The following is a 17,923-nucleotide window of genomic DNA, read 5'->3' as shown; positions in this document are numbered from 1 at the left end:
AGGGTGATAAAGTGTGGGGTCTAGAATGCGACTCACCCAGGCCAGGCCCATGCACCTGCCCTAGAGAAACCTTCCTGCCCGGCACTGTGCCCTTTAGTGTTTAGTTTGTCCCTTTTAAAGTTTTTTTTTTCTTTTTTGGGTCACACCCGACGATGCACAGGGATTACTCCTGACTGTGTACTCAGGAATTACTCCTGGTGGTGCTGGGGGGACCATGTGGGATGCTGGGAATCGAACCCGAGTTGGCTGCGTGCAAGGCAAATGCCCTACCCACTGTGCTATCGCTCCAGCCTCCTGTCCCTTTTAATGTTTAGCTGGTTCCTTTTGGGGGTGAAGGGCCAGGTTACACCCAGGACTTTCAGGGCTTACTCCTGACTCTGCTCTCAGGAATCACTCCCAGCGGTGCTCAGGGGCTGAACCATGGTCGGCTCCGTGCAAGGCAAATGCCCTCCCTGCTGGACTATTGCTCGGGCCCAGGACCTGTCTGTCCTGTAGCAGGCTCGAGGTTCTTCACTCCAAGGGCCCTGTGAAAGCTGCTGGATTTCGCATGCATCGTTCCTCAATGGCCCCCTGGCCTCTTGCTGATTTATTTCAGACTCTATCGTTTGCCACTAAACTTCGAGTTGTGGGTGATACTTTAACAGCATAAATGCAGAAGCAGGAGAGAGTTATCCGGAGCATGAGCCAAGCCCCAAGTAAATGGAATTTGACTACGAGGGAGGCTCTCAACTGTGCAACTCTCCCGTCAGGAGAGCCTGGTGGCAAACGGTGACAAGGGTGAGGTCAGCACAAAGCTGCCAGCTACCTGGCACAAGCTTCTCAGCCAGCTGACAGGCGGGGTCCTTGGTGCCACCTGTGCTTAGAGGGCTGGCTGTGCCCCCAGGGCCAGGCTGCCTGGAGGGGCACCTTTCTTTGCTCCCAGGCACCCTGCAGGCCAGCAACTGCCTTGACTAAGGAACTTTCATTTTTTTTTCTTTTTGGGTCACACCCAGCGAAGCACAGGGGTTACTCCTGGCTATGCACTCAGGAATTACTCCTGGAGGTGCTTGGGGAACCATAGGGGATGCTGGGAATCGAACCCCGGTCGGCCCTGTGCAAGGCAAACGCCCCACCTGCTGTGCTATCACTCCAGCCCCCAACTAAGGAACTATTATCATCAGAATCGATCAATATGGATGAACCACCCTACGGGAAAGGCAGGAAAGACATTATGGGAACTGCCCCTAAGAAGATGCACTCGGGACTGTTGTCCAGCGGGGAGGGCGTTTGCCTTGTAAGCAGCAGACCTGGGCTCAATCCCTGGCATCCCATATGGTCCCTCTGAGCACAGAGCCAGGAGTAATCTCTGAGCACCATAAAGTATGGCCCAAGAGCCAAAAAAAAAAAAAAAGGGGAAAGAAGATGCACTCACTTTCTAGGGGCTTCTAGTCAACCTCTGCGTTTCCTAGACCCACCCACCTTCCTCCCAACCAGCTCCAGGAACTTGCTTCCATGGTTGCAGCCCCCGACCCGGCCCACGTCTACTGCATTTACAGAAGCTCTGGAGCGTGGAGCTCAGGGAACCACACTTGTACCAGCTGCATTGGGAATTGATGTGTGAAGAAAGCTAGAAAGCGCAGATCTAATAATCAGACAAGACTCAGGTGAAACAAGTTGTAGGTTTCATTCCCCCCTTGTATGTTTCATCTTAGAGCTTCAGGCTGCTGGGCGGAGCCTCCTACAGCGGTAGGTGGTTGCCTTGCACGCTATAGACCTGGATTGGATCCAGGCACCCAATATCCCTGAGCACGACTAGGAATGATTCTTGAACACAGAGCCAGGAGTAATCCCTGAGTACCACTAGGTGTGGCCCAGAAACAAACAAACAAACAAAAAAGTTTCAGACTGCCAGCTATGGCATTTTTTCCTTTATTTTTTTTTCTTCATTTTTTTGGTGCATTAGAAAGCGCTTGGAGGCGGGAGACTGGAATCTGATAACATGGGTAATGAGTCATTTATTCATGGTCTACTTCATGTATTCTTTTGTAAGAAAGATAATGACTGAGGAACTTGAGTGAATAACCAGAGAAATCCCTTCTCTATGCACTGCAAATTCTACCACTGTATTTAAAAATTAAAAAAGGGCTAAAGAATAAACTCTCAGTTGTCAGTGTGACTGGATCTGAAATTGATATAAACAGGTCGGTTTCTGATACCAAGGAGTCCAATACACCCTCAATGTGCACATGTGTGTGATATAGGACCAAAGCTGGAAGAGGATTTTCCTCCATCCACACTGAGAATGCTGGAATTGGCAATGACTTTGACCTTTTTTCTGGGGTTGCTCTTTGATTTTGCTACAATGACAAGGCCAATGGCTTTGACCTTTAGCTGGGGTTGCTCTTTGATTTGGCTACAATCACAAGGTCTGCACTTATGTCAAGGGAGAAAGTTTTCTTCTCCAAGAAGAGAAAATAGAGTCAATTCTACAAGTGTGGCAGTGTGGTCTGGTGGACGCTGAGTGTCTCCATCTTCGTCCCATTGATGCTGGCTGAAGCCAGGGTCCAGCGGCTGGAAAGGCGCCAAGCAGCTGGTCACAGTGCCAAGGATGCTGCTCTGAAATAGGCAGATTAACTGCTGAGAACGTGGCCAGAGCGATGAAGCTGGAAGGCTCAAACGCCTGGAGTCCACCTCAGAGAAACTGGTGCTCCTGTGAAAGGGAGGAGAGCAGCTTAGGAGAATGAAGAATTTGAAACAACTTGAATCATTAGCATTCAGTTCCCTGGTCCCTATTGTTCCCAGACCTGTATTGTATGTGTAAAATCCTGGAGATCTCATGTTAAGTGTCTTTGACAATGAAATTTTGAATAGAATAGGTGCCCCAGGCCCCCCAGCACCTGTTCAGGTGCAGCCTTCCTGGGGGGGCCAACCCCCCCCCACAATCTCTGAGTCACTGGAAATAAATGTGAGAAAATAGGAAATGTTGTGACAGCTAAATCCGAGTCCTTATCCTCCAGATTTTTGATTTGTTTTTCTTGGGGAGGGGGGGTGTCAGTGCTCGGGACTTACTTCTGGCTCTGAGTTCAGAGATCGGCTTGGGGTTTGGGGGACCATATGGGGTGCCAGGGATTGAACCCAGGTCACCTGCTTGCAAAGCAAGCGCCTTACTTGTTGTACTATTTCTTTGGCTTTTTGGGTCACACCCAGTGATGCTCAGGGGTTACTCCTGGCTCTGCACTCAGGAATTACTCCTGGGGACCAAATGGGATGCCAGGGATTGAACCAGGGTCGGATGCATGCAAGGCAAATGCCCACTGTGTTATCATTTCAGCCCCTCCTTCAGACTTTTAAGAGTGGAAAGAAAGAGAAATTAACACCTACTTCAGAGAACCAGTCCCAAACCCAAACACCTTTGAAACCATAGGAGGAGGATATTTTATAGTACCTAGATGATATGGAACCATTTTTAGTAAAGCCCACACCATGACACAAGCTCATGGTGAGAGTAAGTTAAAACTCGGAAAAGTGTGAACATTCTTCAGGAGGGGCTGAGGAGAGAGTACAGCAGGGAGGGTGTTTGCCTTACACTCCAATCCAAGTTAGATCCCACCCCACATGGTCTCCCTAGCTCTCCAGGAGTGCTCCCTGAGCACAGAGCCAGGAGTAAACCCTGAGCACTGCTGGCTGTGGACCCCAAAAGAAAACACAACAAAGAAGGTCCTTTGGGAACTAGGGTAGCTGCCGTGTCTACTGAAACAAATTCGCACAAAGTAGGCGGCTTAAAAGAGCAGAAATGGGCTGGAGCTATAGCACAGCAGGTAGGGCGTTTGCCTTGCAAGGGGCCAACCAGGGTTTGATTCCCAGCATCCCATATAGTCCCCGAAGCACCGCCAGGAGTAATTCCTGAGTGCAGAGCCAGGAGTAACACCTGTGCAATGCCAGGTGTGACCCTCCTCCCAAAAGACAAAAAAACTAGCAGAAATGCTTTGTCTCATGGTTGCCGAAATCAGGCTAAGGGCAGGATTCTTGGTGCCTTCCAGGGGCTCTGGGGGAGACAGTTCCACCCCCACTCTGCTGGGGGCGCAGTGCCTAGCATTTGTTGGGATGCAGCCAGTTGCATCACTCTGCTCTCAGCCTTGTCTCCATCTCTCCCTGCTTTCCTCTCCTCTTTCCAGAGGGGCAGTTCAGAGTTCCTCTGGCACATCTGCAAAGAGGTTGCGTGCTGGGGGCCCAGGTGGACAAGATTTGGGGGTCAGGAGTGGGGTAGCCACCGAAGATAAATATGTTTGAGCATGGCATTCATTAGGGCTATTTCCTAGCACACGTCTGAGACTGCCTTCCTCAGGAACTGACTGCTTGTGTCTTTAATGGGGACACTCAGGGACTGTTCTTCAAGTGTCCACACCTGACATTCAAGTGGGACTCAGGAGTCCCTTCCTCTCTCTCTCTCTCTCTCTCTCTCTCTCTCTCTCTCTCTCTCTCTCTCCCCCCCCCCTCCCCCTCCCCCTTGCTCCCGCTCAGCTTCCTGAGAGAGCCTCTCCCACATCGCCACAGGGCACATTTCAGCTCACACAATCTGATGGCAAAGTGCTCTACTAGGGCTTTGCCATTCTGTCTGTCTGTCTGTCTGCCGTGTGTCAAGGCAGACCTCCCCCCCACCCCCACCTCCCCCACCCCATTCCCACCTTCCCCCACCCCAGCCCCACCCCCGCGTGCATCCCCTGCTTGGAGATCTTATTGCTGCCTAACAGATCGCTCTGAATGTAGAAACGACGCCCAGCTTTGAGCTGGCAGCTCTCTGCGTATTGCCACAAGGAGCAGTTTGATCATTCCCAGGGGTCCTTTCATGGGACCCCCCGCCCCGACCCTGCAGCCTCCTTTCCTGCAGCCTTGGCACTGGCTGTCCACTGGGAAGCTCTCAGCACCCCCAAGCTGCCTTTGGGGGTCCCTTCACCGGCTGGGAACCCCCCTCCCCCAGACCTTAAGTCTTTTTCCTCACCTCATTCCCCCAGCTCAGCAGAGCTCATGCAAATCTGATCTGAATGAAACCTGTTGACTTCTGGAGGGTGATTTGTGTTTGTTTGGTTGGGTCTGGAGGCGTTAATTTTTCTTTTTATGGAGATACGGCTGGGGCAACGCATTTGTTGTAAGCATACGCATAAAGATTCCATATGCCCATATTGTGAAGGCTGGTGCCTGGGGCCAGCTGCCCCTCCAGGGCATGGGCGCACGTGAGCGTCCTGGGGCTAGAAGCCGGTTCTCCCACATTCCAGGGCCGCTGACTGGGTGGAGGGTGTGCCGCCTCGGGCTCCTTGGGGGAGGCCCCCTGAAGGGCTGGGGAAAATCCTGCCCCATAGCTGGGGGCCCGCCTGCCAGCCATGGCCCAGCAGAGCCCCCCCCCCCTCCCCCAGCAGTTCTGAGAGCTGGAGATGAGAAGCTCTTGGAGATGGTGAATGTTCTGGTGTTCTGGCAACCTTTGGTCTGGCTGAGCCTGGTAGGAGGTGGGGTGGACCCAGTGCCTCCATCTTTGCCCAAGGCTTAAGTCTGGGGGGCTCCAGGGAAGGGGGCGCATGAGGCTCAGACCAGAGGGGCACAAGTGCATCATCCCGGCTCTCCCCCAAGTCTAGGGTTGTGTGGGGGTGCCTAGGGATTAATTGTCCCTGCTCCTACCCAACACCCAGCATGCTAGCTCAGGTCCCTGGAGTCCGTGCCTAGAGTCCGGGGCGTGGACAGGTGTCCAGGCCCTGGAAAGGCAGAGCGCTCTGGGAGGGGGGGGGCGGGGGGTGTGGGAACCATGGGTAGGTGCGGAGTGTCAGCCTGAAGACAGAGTGAGGGTCACTTTATCTGCCTGCCTGGTTCCGAGAGCTGGTCATGCCGTCCAGACGTTTTCTCGGCTCCGGACTGGGTCGGCCACGCGGTCCAGCGCGGGGCTTGAGGTTCTGGGGGCGAGGAGTCCTGTGACCAGTGGCCAAGGAGCGCGCGGGCTGCGCCAGTCTACGGCGCTGGCGGGACGCGGCCGCCAGAGGGCAGCAGACAGCAGGCGGCCGAGACCCGAGCGCGGCAGCCGGGGACCAGCCGGTCCACGCGGCTTGCAGCAACACCTCGGCCTGGCTGCGCTGCCCCAGCGGCGAGGGGCAGGCTGGAGCAAGGGCGGCGGGGAGCCGGGGGTCACCGGGCGGGGTGCACGCGGAGCAGAGGCCTTGCTGGCTGAGTGCGGGAGGAGCTCCCTCCCTGCCCGGGGGTGCTGACCACACACCCTGACCTCAGCCCCCAGACTCGGGGGGGGGGGGGGGGGAACGGGCTGCAGCCTCTCAGCCCGGGCTCCCGCCCCCGCAGCCTCTCCCAGCGTCCCCGCGGGCCCCCGGGGAGGAATTTCCTGATGGGGGGGAGGGTGGTGTCCGAAAGTGCAGATGCCCACCCCGGCGGCACTCCCGCCGCCCGCCCCGGCCGCTGCCCGGTGCCCAACCCCGCAGGGTGAGGGATGACAGACTCTGACAATCATTAAACCAGCCGGGCCTGATTTCCCAGCACCGCCCGCCAGGATCCGGGCCAAGTGGCACAGAATATGCAAATCACTACCTGGGCCCAGGAGCCCAGCGGGAAGCCAGGAAATCCCCCGGGCCCAATGAGCGCGGCTCGGGCTCCCGCCGGGCGGCGCTCTCGGCCGGGGCGGGGCCGCGGCCCCTATTTAGGGCGGCGGGGGGAGCCCCGCGCCCAGACGCCCCGTCCCACCTGCTGGAGTTGTATTCTCTCTCGTCCGGATTTCTCGCCCCTCTCCTGGCCGCTGGCCCTTAGTCCCGCAGCCCGCCGGCCACGCTCACCGCCCGGGTAGGTCCCCACCTGTCACGCCCCAGCCGCAGTCTTGGACAGGCCGGGGAGGGGGTTCTCAGAGCGGGTGTGGAGCAGGCCCTGGGGTCTGCGAGCGCCTTAGCAGGTGGGGATGGTCCGGGGGAGGTAGTGGGGAACAGTGTGGCCTAAATGAACGGCCAGCCCCACCCACCTGGCCCAAGGGGCAGGGAGTGAGCCCAGTTCGAAACTTCTGTGCCCCGAGCTGGCTCGGAGACCCGAGGGCCCTCCTGGGTGGGAGCAAGAAATGATGACCTTGGTGTGGCCGCGATCCCAGCCCGCAGGCCGGAAGGGGCCAGGACTGACAGAGCGAGGCCCGGACAGACGGAACGGGGCTAGGACAGACGGAACGGGGCTAGGACAGACGGAACGGGGGCTAGGACAGACGGAGCGGGGCTAGGACCGAGTGAGCAGGGCTAGGACGGAGTGAGGCCAGGGGAGACAGAACGGGCTAGGGACGGAGTGAGCGGGAACAGGACTGACAGCGCAGGGCCTTGATGAATGGAAGGACGGACAGAGTGGGGCCGGGATAGATGGACAGACAGACAGCTGGCCCCAGCCCTGGCCTCACCTGCCTGGTCTGGCTCCCCAGGTGGCCTCATGGCTGCAACCTGTGAGATCAGCAACGTCTTCAGTAACTACTTCAGCACCATGTACAGCTCGGAGGACCCCGCGCAGGCCCCCGCGCCCCCCGCCGCCCCCTTTGCGGCCGACGACCTGGTGCTGACCCTGAGCAACCCTCAGATGCCGCTGGAGGGCACAGGTGGGGTTTTACCGGGTGGATTTGCCACGGGAGGGCCGGCAGCTCCGGCCCTGCATCTCGGGGACCAGAGCGGAAGGGGGTTCTTCTCCCCAGCTCCTTCGAGGGTTGGGGGTGGCAGGTGTTATTACACAGCTGGGGGGAGGTGTGGGGACCGCCATAGCTGACCCCTCCACCCCGCCTTCAGAGAAAGCCAGCTGGTCGGGGGAGCAGCCGCAGTTCTGGTCCAAGGCCCAGGTCCTGGACTGGATCAGCTACCAGGTGGAGAAGAACAAGTACGATGCCAGCACCATCGACTTCTCGCGCTGCGACATGGACGGGGCCACCCTCTGCAGCTGCGCCCCCGAGGAGCTGCGGCTGGTCTTCGGGCCCCTGGGGGACCAGCTCTACTCCCAGCTGTGGGACCTCAGTGAGTCTCACCCAGGGTGTGGGGGTGGGGGTCGGGGACGAGAGGAAGCCCCCCTGGCCTGGAGTCTGACCCCCTCCTGTGTCCACAGCGTCCAACTTTCCCGATGAGCTCAGCTGGATCATTGAGCTGCTGGAGAAGGACAGCATGACCTTGCAGGACACGCTGGGGGACCCCAGCCCCCTTGGTGAGGCCCCCTTCACCTTCCTCCACCTTGCTTGTGCGGGCGCGTCTCCGGCCTCCTGAGCCCCGCCTGAACTTGAACCTCTTCTTCCCAGACCAGGGGAGCCCCTTTGGGCCGGACCCTCTGGACGAGGGCCAGCAGGCCAGCCCCTACTACCCTGGCAGCTACGGCGTGGGCGCCCCCTCCCCGGGCAGCTCCGATGTCTCCACCACAGGTAAGGGCCAGGACCTCTAGGCTGCCCATTGGAGTGGGGGGAGGGCTTTCCTTCCCCCAAGATCCTGGAAGCCCGGCTCAGGGAGAAACTGGGGTCGGAGCAAGGGACTGACCCAACCCCGCCTCCTCCTCCCAGGGACGACCACCTCGCAGAGCCCCCATTCCGCAGACTCGGGCGGCAGCGATGTCGACCTGGACGCCCCCCGACACCAAGCACTTCCCCGGAGGTGAGTGAGGGACGCCTGTCCCACTTCCCCAGCTACCCTTCCCCTCCCTCACCCCTCCCCCCCCCCCCCCCCCCCCGCCCTGACCTCAGTGCCCTCACCTCCACAGACAGCTTTCCCAGCTATAAGAAGGGGGACCCGAAGCACGAGAAGCGGAAACGGGGCCGACCCCGAAAGCTGAGCAAAGAGTCCCGTGAATGTATGGAAGGCAAGAAGAGCAAGCACGGTGAGTCCCAGCGGAGGAGAGGAGGGAGAGGCTCCCCGTCCCGGGCCAGGCGAGCGTAGGGGCTGTGGAGGAGGGAGAGGCTCTCTGTCCAGTCCTGGGGCAGGCGGGAGGGAAAAGGCTCTCCAGGGACGGTCCACGGACCTGGAGCTTTCTTGCACACCCACTGCCGTGCCAGCCTGGTACACTGACGGTGGGCAGAGATGGCTCGTGGGCACTGGGCGGCCCGCACCCTCCCGTCTGTGCCACCAGCTGAGCCCCGGGCGGTTCTGGCCTCTGCTTTTTTGCTCTTTCGATGGGCCTGGCTGTTTCTGCTGCTCCTGGGGATATTTTCCAGGAGGTCTCCTGAGCTGGTGCCAGCTTATCCTGGACGGCCAGGCCCTTCCCCCCCACCCTGTTGGTGGCCGGCAGCCCCACTGCGTTTGGCTGCTGGCTCCCCGTAGCCCAGCCAGATGCTGGATCAATATTTGAGTTGGTGACACATCCGTGCCCAGAGAGACAGAGCTCCGGGGCCGGGGGCAGCCAACACCCTTGGGTCTCTGAGCGAGTGGGTGCTGGTTATGGCTGGCTGGGGTTGGTAGCTGTGCTGGTTATGGTGAGCAGGTGGGTGATGTGTAGGGGGGATGTGCGTGCTGGTTGGTCAGCGGGCATGTGTGCCAGTTTGTGGAAACACTGTCCTGGTTTGGAACCTGGTTAGGAACCAATATTCTGTTGGTTACTAGGCCCAGGTACTTAGAGTTGACAGTGTACTGGTTACCAGGCAGCGTGCTGCTGGGTCAGTCGACTGTATGTTAGCGGGTTACAAAGATGTGTGGGTGGGTCAGTAGGCTGTGCCAGTGGTCAGCCCAGAAGGCTGTTTGTTGGGCTACAAGGATGTGTCAATGTGTCATTAGGCTGTATGGGGGCTGAAGGAATAGAACAGCTGGTAGGGCATTAGTCTCACACATAGCCAACCTGGGTTCAACCCCTGCAACCTGTATGGTCCCCCAAGCACTGCCGGGAGTTAATCCTATGTGCAGAATCAAGAGTAACCCCTGAGCATCGCAGGGTGTGGCCCCAAAAAGCCAAAAAAAAAAAAAAGTAGGATGCATGTTGGCGGTGAGTAGACCAGGTTAGCAGGCTGGACGTTAGTCAGTAGGCTGTACGTTGGTGGTGAGTAGGCTATATGCTGGTGGTCTAGCTGTATGTTGGTGGTCTGTAGCTATACGTTGGTGGTTTGTAGGCTGTACGCTGGTGGTCTAGCTGTATGTTGGCGGTCTGTAGCTCTGTGTTGTGGCCTGTAGCTGTATGTTGGTGGTCAATAGGCTGTACGTTAATGGCCTGTAACTGTACGTTGGTGGTCAGTAGGCTGTGCTGGGGGGTTACTAGGATGTGTCTGGTGCTATCTCATGTACTGGGCCAGGCCATGGGAGTGGATGGGATGCCCCTGGCCTGCTGGCTAATGGATTTCTGGCCTTGCAGCCCCCAGAGGTACTCACCTGTGGGAGTTTATCCGGGACATCCTCATCCACCCGGAGCTCAACGAGGGCCTCATGAAGTGGGAGAACCGACAAGAGGGCGTCTTCAAGTTCCTGCGCTCCGAGGCTGTGGCACAGCTGTGGGGTCAGAAGAAAAAGAATAACAGCATGACCTATGAGAAGCTGAGCAGGGCCATGAGGTGAGCGGGGGTTGGGCAGCTGCTGATCCCCCACAGGCCCCAATCTCCCCCTGCCCCCTGGACCCTGCAGCACTGAGAAATGATGAGCCCGAAGGAATGGCAGAATGTGGAGAGCTGACCTCCAGGTCGGGCCTCTTACACTCTTTACGCTTGCAAAAAATTATTGCTACTATCCACTTTTGGTTTGGGGCTACACTCAGCGGTGCTCAGGGCTCACTCTGGCAGACTCAGGAGACTATATGGGGTGCTGGGGATGAAACCCAGGTTGGCCACATGCAGGGCAAGCACCCTACCCACTGTACTATCACTCTGGCCCCGAACTCACAAGAAATTATTACATGAGCCTGGGTAGTATCTAAAAGTAGGAGGGGGGAGGGGGGGGAATTTTCAGATTGGTAGAAAACCCAAACTTTTACTAATGAGAAAAAATTTTGTTTATTTTGGTTTGGGGGCCACACCGATGATGTTCAGGGGTTACTCCTGGCTCTGCACTGAGGAATCACTTCTGGTTGTGCTCAGGGGACCATATGGGATGCTGGGGATTGAACCGGGGCCAGCCATGTACCCCCCCCCCAAAAAAAAGAAAAAGTGCCCTCCCCGCTGTACTATCGCTCTGGTCCCATAACTTTATTTTAAAACAAAGTCTTTGTGGTCCCCTACCTTAGGGTCTCAAGCCACAGATGAAGCTGGGCTCCAGACCACATAGCAGGTTGTCTACACCAGCTGCAAGCTGGCCCCACGTGTACTCTGCTGAGGACACCCTCTGGGTTCACACTTGCAGAGCTTGTTCTGAGTCCTGGCCTCAGTTTCCTCCTCGGCCATGGCTAAGATCCCTTCAGCCCCAAATCAGATGACTTTCTGATAAGGCCAGGACACTGATAGGGAAAAGCCAGGCCTGGGAGAGCTGGTGGGAAATCCTTGGGGACAGGAGTCTGAGAATGACCTGGCCGCCCTCTCCCTCAGGTACTACTACAAAAGGGAGATCCTGGAGCGTGTGGACGGCAGGCGACTTGTCTACAAGTTTGGCAAAAACTCCAGTGGCTGGAAGGAGGACGAAGTGCTTGGCAGTCGGAACTGAGGGTCCGCGTGAGACCCGGGACAAACCACACGGACTTGAGGACTCGCAGTCCAGACGCCTGCCCGGCTGTGCTGTGGACAGAAGCTGGGGACCCGGGGCCGCTGGCCTCCTCCTCGCCGCCCTCTCTTGGAATTACAAGCGCTGGAGTGTGAAGGTCTGGGAGGGCGAGCACAGCCCCTGCGTTGATGTACCTGCAGCCCTGCTCCTGTTTAGGAAACTCCCGCAGACGCCTGGACTGCGCATGCGCGGGCCCCGGAGGCCCCTGGAGGCCAGGACGGGGCTTCGGCCCCGCCTCCCGCTCCGTGCTTGGACTCCGCCGGCGGGGGTCATGCACTCCTAATTTATGTACTTTACAGATGATAGACATCTTTTTTTTTTTTTTTTAGAACTTTCCCCTCCCCGTTCCTCTCCCACCAGAGTGCTGGTGGTCAGACTAGACTGTTCCCAGCCTTGGCTGGACCCATGAGAGGCGGGTAAGACCAGGACCACCGAAGGGGGCTCCTGGCTCTCTGCCCCCTGTGCATGGGGGCCGAGGGCTACAATAAAATGCCTCTGGACTTTTTCTAACCTTTGTCTCAGCTTCTCCTGCCACTGGAATCCCGGGCCTCTGGATTGGATGAGGTCATAAAGTTGGGCTTGGGGGGGGGGGGGGGGGGGCGTGTGCAGGACAGAGGTATCTGTCTGTCTGCCTGCGGAGCTGAAGGCAAAGTCAGAGGCGCCCCCAGGGGGAGGGCGGGTTTCTGCGGGGACTCAGGAGGGACTCAGGATTGCCTTTCCCGATATGCGGGCCAGGGCTGGGAGGGGAATGCAAGGCAGAGAGTAGCAGCTGTTGGGCCCCCAGGAAGCCCCTAGACTCCTTGTAAGCAAGAACCCATGAGCTCAGGGAACTGAGCTAAGAGACTGCACCCCGCAACCTCAGTGACCTCAGCTGAGTCGGTCCCCTGGGACCTGCGCACTTGCTCTAAGCTTGGCTAGAGTTGGAAGAAGTCTGGAAGTTCTCGAAGAAGTCTAGATTAGCACGTCTGCCCTTGCGGAAGATGTGATTCTGCATTTCCAGACAGGTTGGTTGTGAGTGGGATCCCTGTCAGAGGAACCTTGCTTCCGTGGTTTTGACACAAAGCTGAGCTATGGAGAGAAAAATTGAGAACCTGGGAAGGAAGTGTGGGGGCCAGACCAGACTGCCAGACCCCTCTGGCCTGTCCAACCCCTCTGAGAAGAGAGATGAGGACTGGGTGACATAGGGGTCACACAGCCATGGCTGGATGGACCTTCTTTCCAGGAACCCAGCCCCTCTTCCCCTGCAGAGAAGGGACGGGATTTGAGAGAGGAGTGTGGGAATAATGGTATTTAGGAAGATTAATCTTCTAGTAGAAAGTTTCTTCAATCCAAAATTTCCTAATCCTTAGGATTTGGAGCCTGGGGCTAGAGAGGACAGGGCTTAAGGGGCTTGTTTTGCACATGGTCCCCAGCCGGAAGTGATCCCTGAGCATAAAGCTAGGAGTAGCCCCTGAGGACTTTGGGTATGACCCAATCCTCCCTTACCCCCAAGGAGAATCAGGCCAGGCTGTGGCTCAGAGTGCTGTGTAGTCGGAAGCAGAAATACCAGATTATTTGTGGAAAAGATACCAGAAAAATAGAGTCACAGTGGGGCCGGAGTGATAGCACAGTTAGGGTGTTTGCCTTGCACGCAATCTACTCGGGTTCAATCCCTGGCATCCCATATGGTCCCCCTAGCACCGCCAGCAGTACAAGGAGTAACCTCTGAGCATCACTGGGTGTGACCCAAAAAAAGCGAAAACAAAAACAAAAATAGAGTCACAGGGCCAGGGACAAGGCTCAGGTAGTAACAGCAAATGTCTGGCTTGTGTAAAGTCTTGAGTGCAACCCGCACCTGAGGGTCCCCAGTATGAGGCTGAGCACTGAACAGGGAGGCAGGGCTTGAGAGCGACCACAGACCCGGGGGATGTTGACCTTGCACGTTTGACCCCAGCACGCCCTACGGTCCCCAGAGCCTACCAGGAGTGGTTGCTGAGTGGAGCCTGGAGCAACCCCTGAGCACAGTCAGGTGTGCCCCTCCCCCCAAAAAAGCCCAAAAAGGGGTGACAAAGGGTGGCTGGAAAGGTGAGGAGTTAAGATGCTTTCCTTGCATGTGGCCCACCCTGGTTGGATTCCCTGACTACCCTTATACAGAACCAGGAGTAAACTCTACTGCTGCCAGATAATGGCCCCCAAACCAAATAAAGAAATAGAATGCAATGCAATAAAATCTGTTTGTTTTTTTTTTCAAGGGGGGAAAAGGGGTGTGTGTGTGTGTGTGTGTGTGTGTGTGTGTGTGTGTGTGTGGAGTTTGAACTGGGGAATCTCAATCTCATGCTAGGGGAGCAGGCTAGATGGGGGATGGCAGGGGCTGGGGACAGACATACCTTGCTGGCTAAGCTCTCACTGTCCTCCAAGTACCCTGGGAGTAAACCTTTGTGTCCTGCCCCCCAAAACCAACAAAAGAACTTGGATGCTTTGGGGGAAATGCTTCCATTTTGGAAGCAGTTTCCCACCTGCAGCAGAAGCGACGACAGGACAGGTGAGTGCAGGTAAGGTTTAACTCAGGCTGCTTGCGGGGTGCGGGATGTGGGGGAGTGTGGGCATGGTTCTGGGATCGGTCTGAGGACTAAAGGTGGTAACTGCACAGTGTAATACGATATGGCTGTGAAAGAGTTTCCCCCCTTTGCAGCAAAATGGAAGGACCCGAGAGCAAGTGGAGTGAGTCAGGAGGAAAGCAAAGACTGGTGATCTCACCTGTGGGTGTGATAGAAGGACATAAAACTGACGAGCTCCAGATAAATAAATGAGGCTGGTGTGGGCCAAGTGAAAAAGAAACTGGGACGCGGCCAGCACGCGGGGTCAGCAGGAGAGGGGGCTGGGCGGGAGGAGGGGGCAACTGAATGGACGGAGGGGGTAGAAACATTTCTAATGTTCTCATGGGGTGGGGGGCAGTTGTTTTAGGGTGACACCTGGCTCCGCACTCAGGGATCACTCCTGGAGGGGGTGGCTCGAGGGACCCTCTGGGGTGCTGGGGATGAAACCCAGGTTGGCTGCTTGCAAGGCAAATGCCCTCCCCATTGTCCTACTGCCTTCTCACCCCTGAAAACAGAATTATTTTTTTTTCTTTTTGCGTCACACCCGGTGATGCACAGGGTTACTCCTGGCTCATGCACTCAGGAATTACTCCTGGCGGTGCTCGGGGGACCATATGGGATGCTGGGAATCGAACCTGGGTCCGCTGCATGCAAGGCAAACGCCCTACCTGCTTTGCTATTGCTCCAGCCCCGAAAACAGAATTTTAAATGGGAAAGTGTCAGGGTCCTCACGCCTCACCTGTTGTGCGAGTGAGTGGAATGGGGGCACACCTGCTTCTCAGGGCCTTCAGCTCCCGGGAGGCAGCAACGAGATGCTGGGGAGGGGAGGAGAAGGAGCAGCTCTGGGCTGGAGGGGCCAGACCCCCAACTCGGAGCCCCACCAAGGGCTGGAAGGCAGCTGTGCTGTGGGCTCTGGTTCCCGGTACGACCTTTGTCCCGCCGTTGTCAGTTTATGAGCTTTATGAGGTACTTTCCCTGCCATTATCTCATCAGCTCCCACCACAGCCCTGCCATGGGCCTCCCATGCCCCCCAGAGGGTATGGCTGGTCCAAGGTCACGGCCAGGTGGGTGCCAGACCTGCCTCCCTCCGGGGGGAGCATAGCCACCAGCTCCCTTGCGCCCAGCAGCTGCAAGGGTCGCTCAGCAGTCTGGGCAGTGGGGAGGGGGCGGGGGTCCCCTCGAGGCCTACAGAGCCGAGTGGGCCACCCTTAGCCCTGCTCTCACGGGGTCAGAGGCCGGGACGGCCCCCCACCCTGCCAGGCCCTAGCCCCGGGGAGTGCGCGGGGCGTGGCTGGGGTGGCTGGGCCACGGGGCTGGGCTGTCTGCCCTGCTGTTTCGGTCTTGCCCTGAGCTGCTGGTCACCTCTTATCTGTCCCTGTGGGATCGGCTGTGCTGAGCAGGTCAGCGAGAGGTCACCCCTCCCCAGGCTGGGTGTGCCTGCAGGGGGGCTGGGCGTGGATTCTCCCCCACTAGATGATTACCAGCGCTGCCCGCCCCAGGACTACAGAAAGTGGCTGTTTTTCTTTTTCCTTTTTATTGTTTTCTTTTCTGGGCCACACCCAATGGTGCTCAGGACTCACTCCTGACTCTATGCTCAGGGATCACTCCTGGCAGTGCGCGGGGGACCCTCTGGGGCGCTGGGGATCAAAGCCTCGTGGGCCACGTGCAGGCATGACTATCTATCTGTCGGCCCTAGTAAGTGGCTGTTTTCTGTGGAGTCCGGTTCCATTGTCCACCGGCTGTCCCCTGGGGCCCAGGGCAACTCTGGGCGGGATCCGCAGGCTCGGCCGCCAGGGCGCTGGCACCCAGAGGGCCTCGATCAATATTTGTCAAACTGCCTTGTGACTCCTGCCACTCCCTGCTGGCCACCATCCCCCACACTCTCACACCCAGGCACCGCCCTGCTCCCGCACCCACGGGGTACCCGGGCTCCCCCTTACACCTGCACACATTTCCCCACATACAACACACCCAGCCAGCCCCCACCCCCAACCCATGGTCATATGCTAGACACACACCCCAGTTCAGATGCAGTCACACTGCCCGCAAAAATACACGACTGCTATCTTCTCAGGCACACAGCAGGTCACACATACCACACACAGCAGTAACCCTCTTTGACATACACAGCCACACACAGTCATACCACACCTCACGCATAACAGTCACCCTCTCAGGCACACATCACATACACAACTACCAGTTACACACAATCACCTTACACACCAGATCAACACATACACAGTAATCATCCGTTCGGACACAACACAGCCACACCTCAACTCAGAGAATCCACTCACTTAGACACACACACACACATACACACACACACACACTCTCTCTCACACATTCACACACACACACAGTAGCTGTGTTGTGTCTTTCCTGGTCCCACCCCTCCTTTCTCCCCGCTCCGTGGGCCTGAGCCCCTTCCCTTTGGAACAGCTGCCAGATTCCCTCTTCCAGGTTCTTCCAAGGCCTGGGTATGGTTCACTGGGTAGAGCCCCAGATTTCTTTCTGGGAATCAGGAAAAAAAAATTCCAAAAGGGCCCTAGCAGAGCCTTAAACCACAGGGAGGACCCTTCCAGAAGAGTCCTCGCTGACCTAGTGCTCAGGCCATTTCTGCGAGACCAGTCCTGCTGCCCACAGGCCTCTGGCCACTGTGACCCCCAATGAACCCAGACTACAAATCCTCCTGCCACGACTGTAAACACCCGCGTAGTTGCCCCCTGTTAGAGAGCAGAGCAGCGCTCAAAGACGGTGCTTGTTTGGCTTTGGGAGGCCCAGGTCAGTCCCCTGAGCACCGCACTGGGAGTCACCTCTGAGTACTCCTGGGTGTGTCTCCCTGAGAAAAACCAAATAAATTAAAAGTAAATCAAATAATGACAATTTTCACAGAATCACATGGCTTGGTGGCTTCTCTCAGACACCAGATGAACTTAGCATTCAGCCGACTCTCCCCTGCACCCAAACTCAAAGGTAGCACAAGCTCTGTCCGAGGGTTCCAGTTCCCTGTCACTATCACTGCTGCTTCACCATTGCCACTACCATCACCACTGCCACCACTGTCACCATCGTCAGCATCATCACCGCTGTCACAGCTGTCACAATTGTCAGCAAAGCCACTATTTTCACCAGTGGCACCCATCACCATTGTCACCACTATCACAACTCTCACCACTGTCACCATTGACACCACCATCACCACTGACACCACCATCACCGTTGTCATGACTGTCATCCTCACCATTGACACAACTGTCACCATTGTCACCACTGTCACCACAACCACCATTGTCACCATCATCAAGACTGTCACCACTATCACCAGTCACATAGCTGTCACCATTGTCATCACTATTGTAACCCTTTGTCACCACAATCAATATTGTCGCCACTGTCACGACTGTCACCATCACCATTGTCACCACTGTCACGACTGTCACCACCATCACTTTATCACCACCATTACCATTATCATGACTGTCACCACCATCACCACTGACACTATCACCATTGTCATGGCTGTCACCACTATCACCATTGACACCACTGTCAGCACTGTCACTATTGTTACCATCATCACCACTGTCACCACCATCACCACTGTCACCATGGTCACCACCTCAAATACCTGTAGCATGAAGGTTGTGGACCCTGGTGAAAACACCTGTGTCCACCCCACCCCCCCACCCTGGCTTTCAAACTGGACACTCATGT

The 17,923-nt window shown here is 57.0% G+C and overlaps 1 protein-coding gene across 1 annotated transcript; it reads left to right on the top strand.

Annotated features, from left to right (window-relative positions):
- Positions 1–6,718: 6,718 nt before the first annotated feature.
- Positions 6,719–11,648, top strand: ELF3 (E74 like ETS transcription factor 3). The gene is given in 10 exon segments (XM_056110812.1): positions 6,719–6,807; positions 7,418–7,588; positions 7,773–7,994; positions 8,083–8,178; positions 8,270–8,389; positions 8,525–8,586; positions 8,588–8,615; positions 8,722–8,838; positions 10,297–10,492; positions 11,456–11,648. Coding segments are annotated over 9 exon segments (1,119 nt in total). The 5' UTR covers positions 6,719–6,807; positions 7,418–7,425; the 3' UTR covers positions 11,571–11,648.
- The last annotated feature ends 6,275 nt before the right edge of the window (positions 11,649–17,923 follow it).

Source organism: Sorex fumeus, unplaced genomic scaffold (genome assembly GCF_029834395.1).
Source record: "Sorex fumeus unplaced genomic scaffold, SorFum_2.1 ptg000010l, whole genome shotgun sequence".
Classification (NCBI taxonomy): Eukaryota; Metazoa; Chordata; class Mammalia; order Eulipotyphla; family Soricidae; genus Sorex; species Sorex fumeus.
The sequence above is the reverse complement of the archived record's forward strand: the minus strand, read 5'-3'. Positions and strand labels throughout refer to the sequence as shown.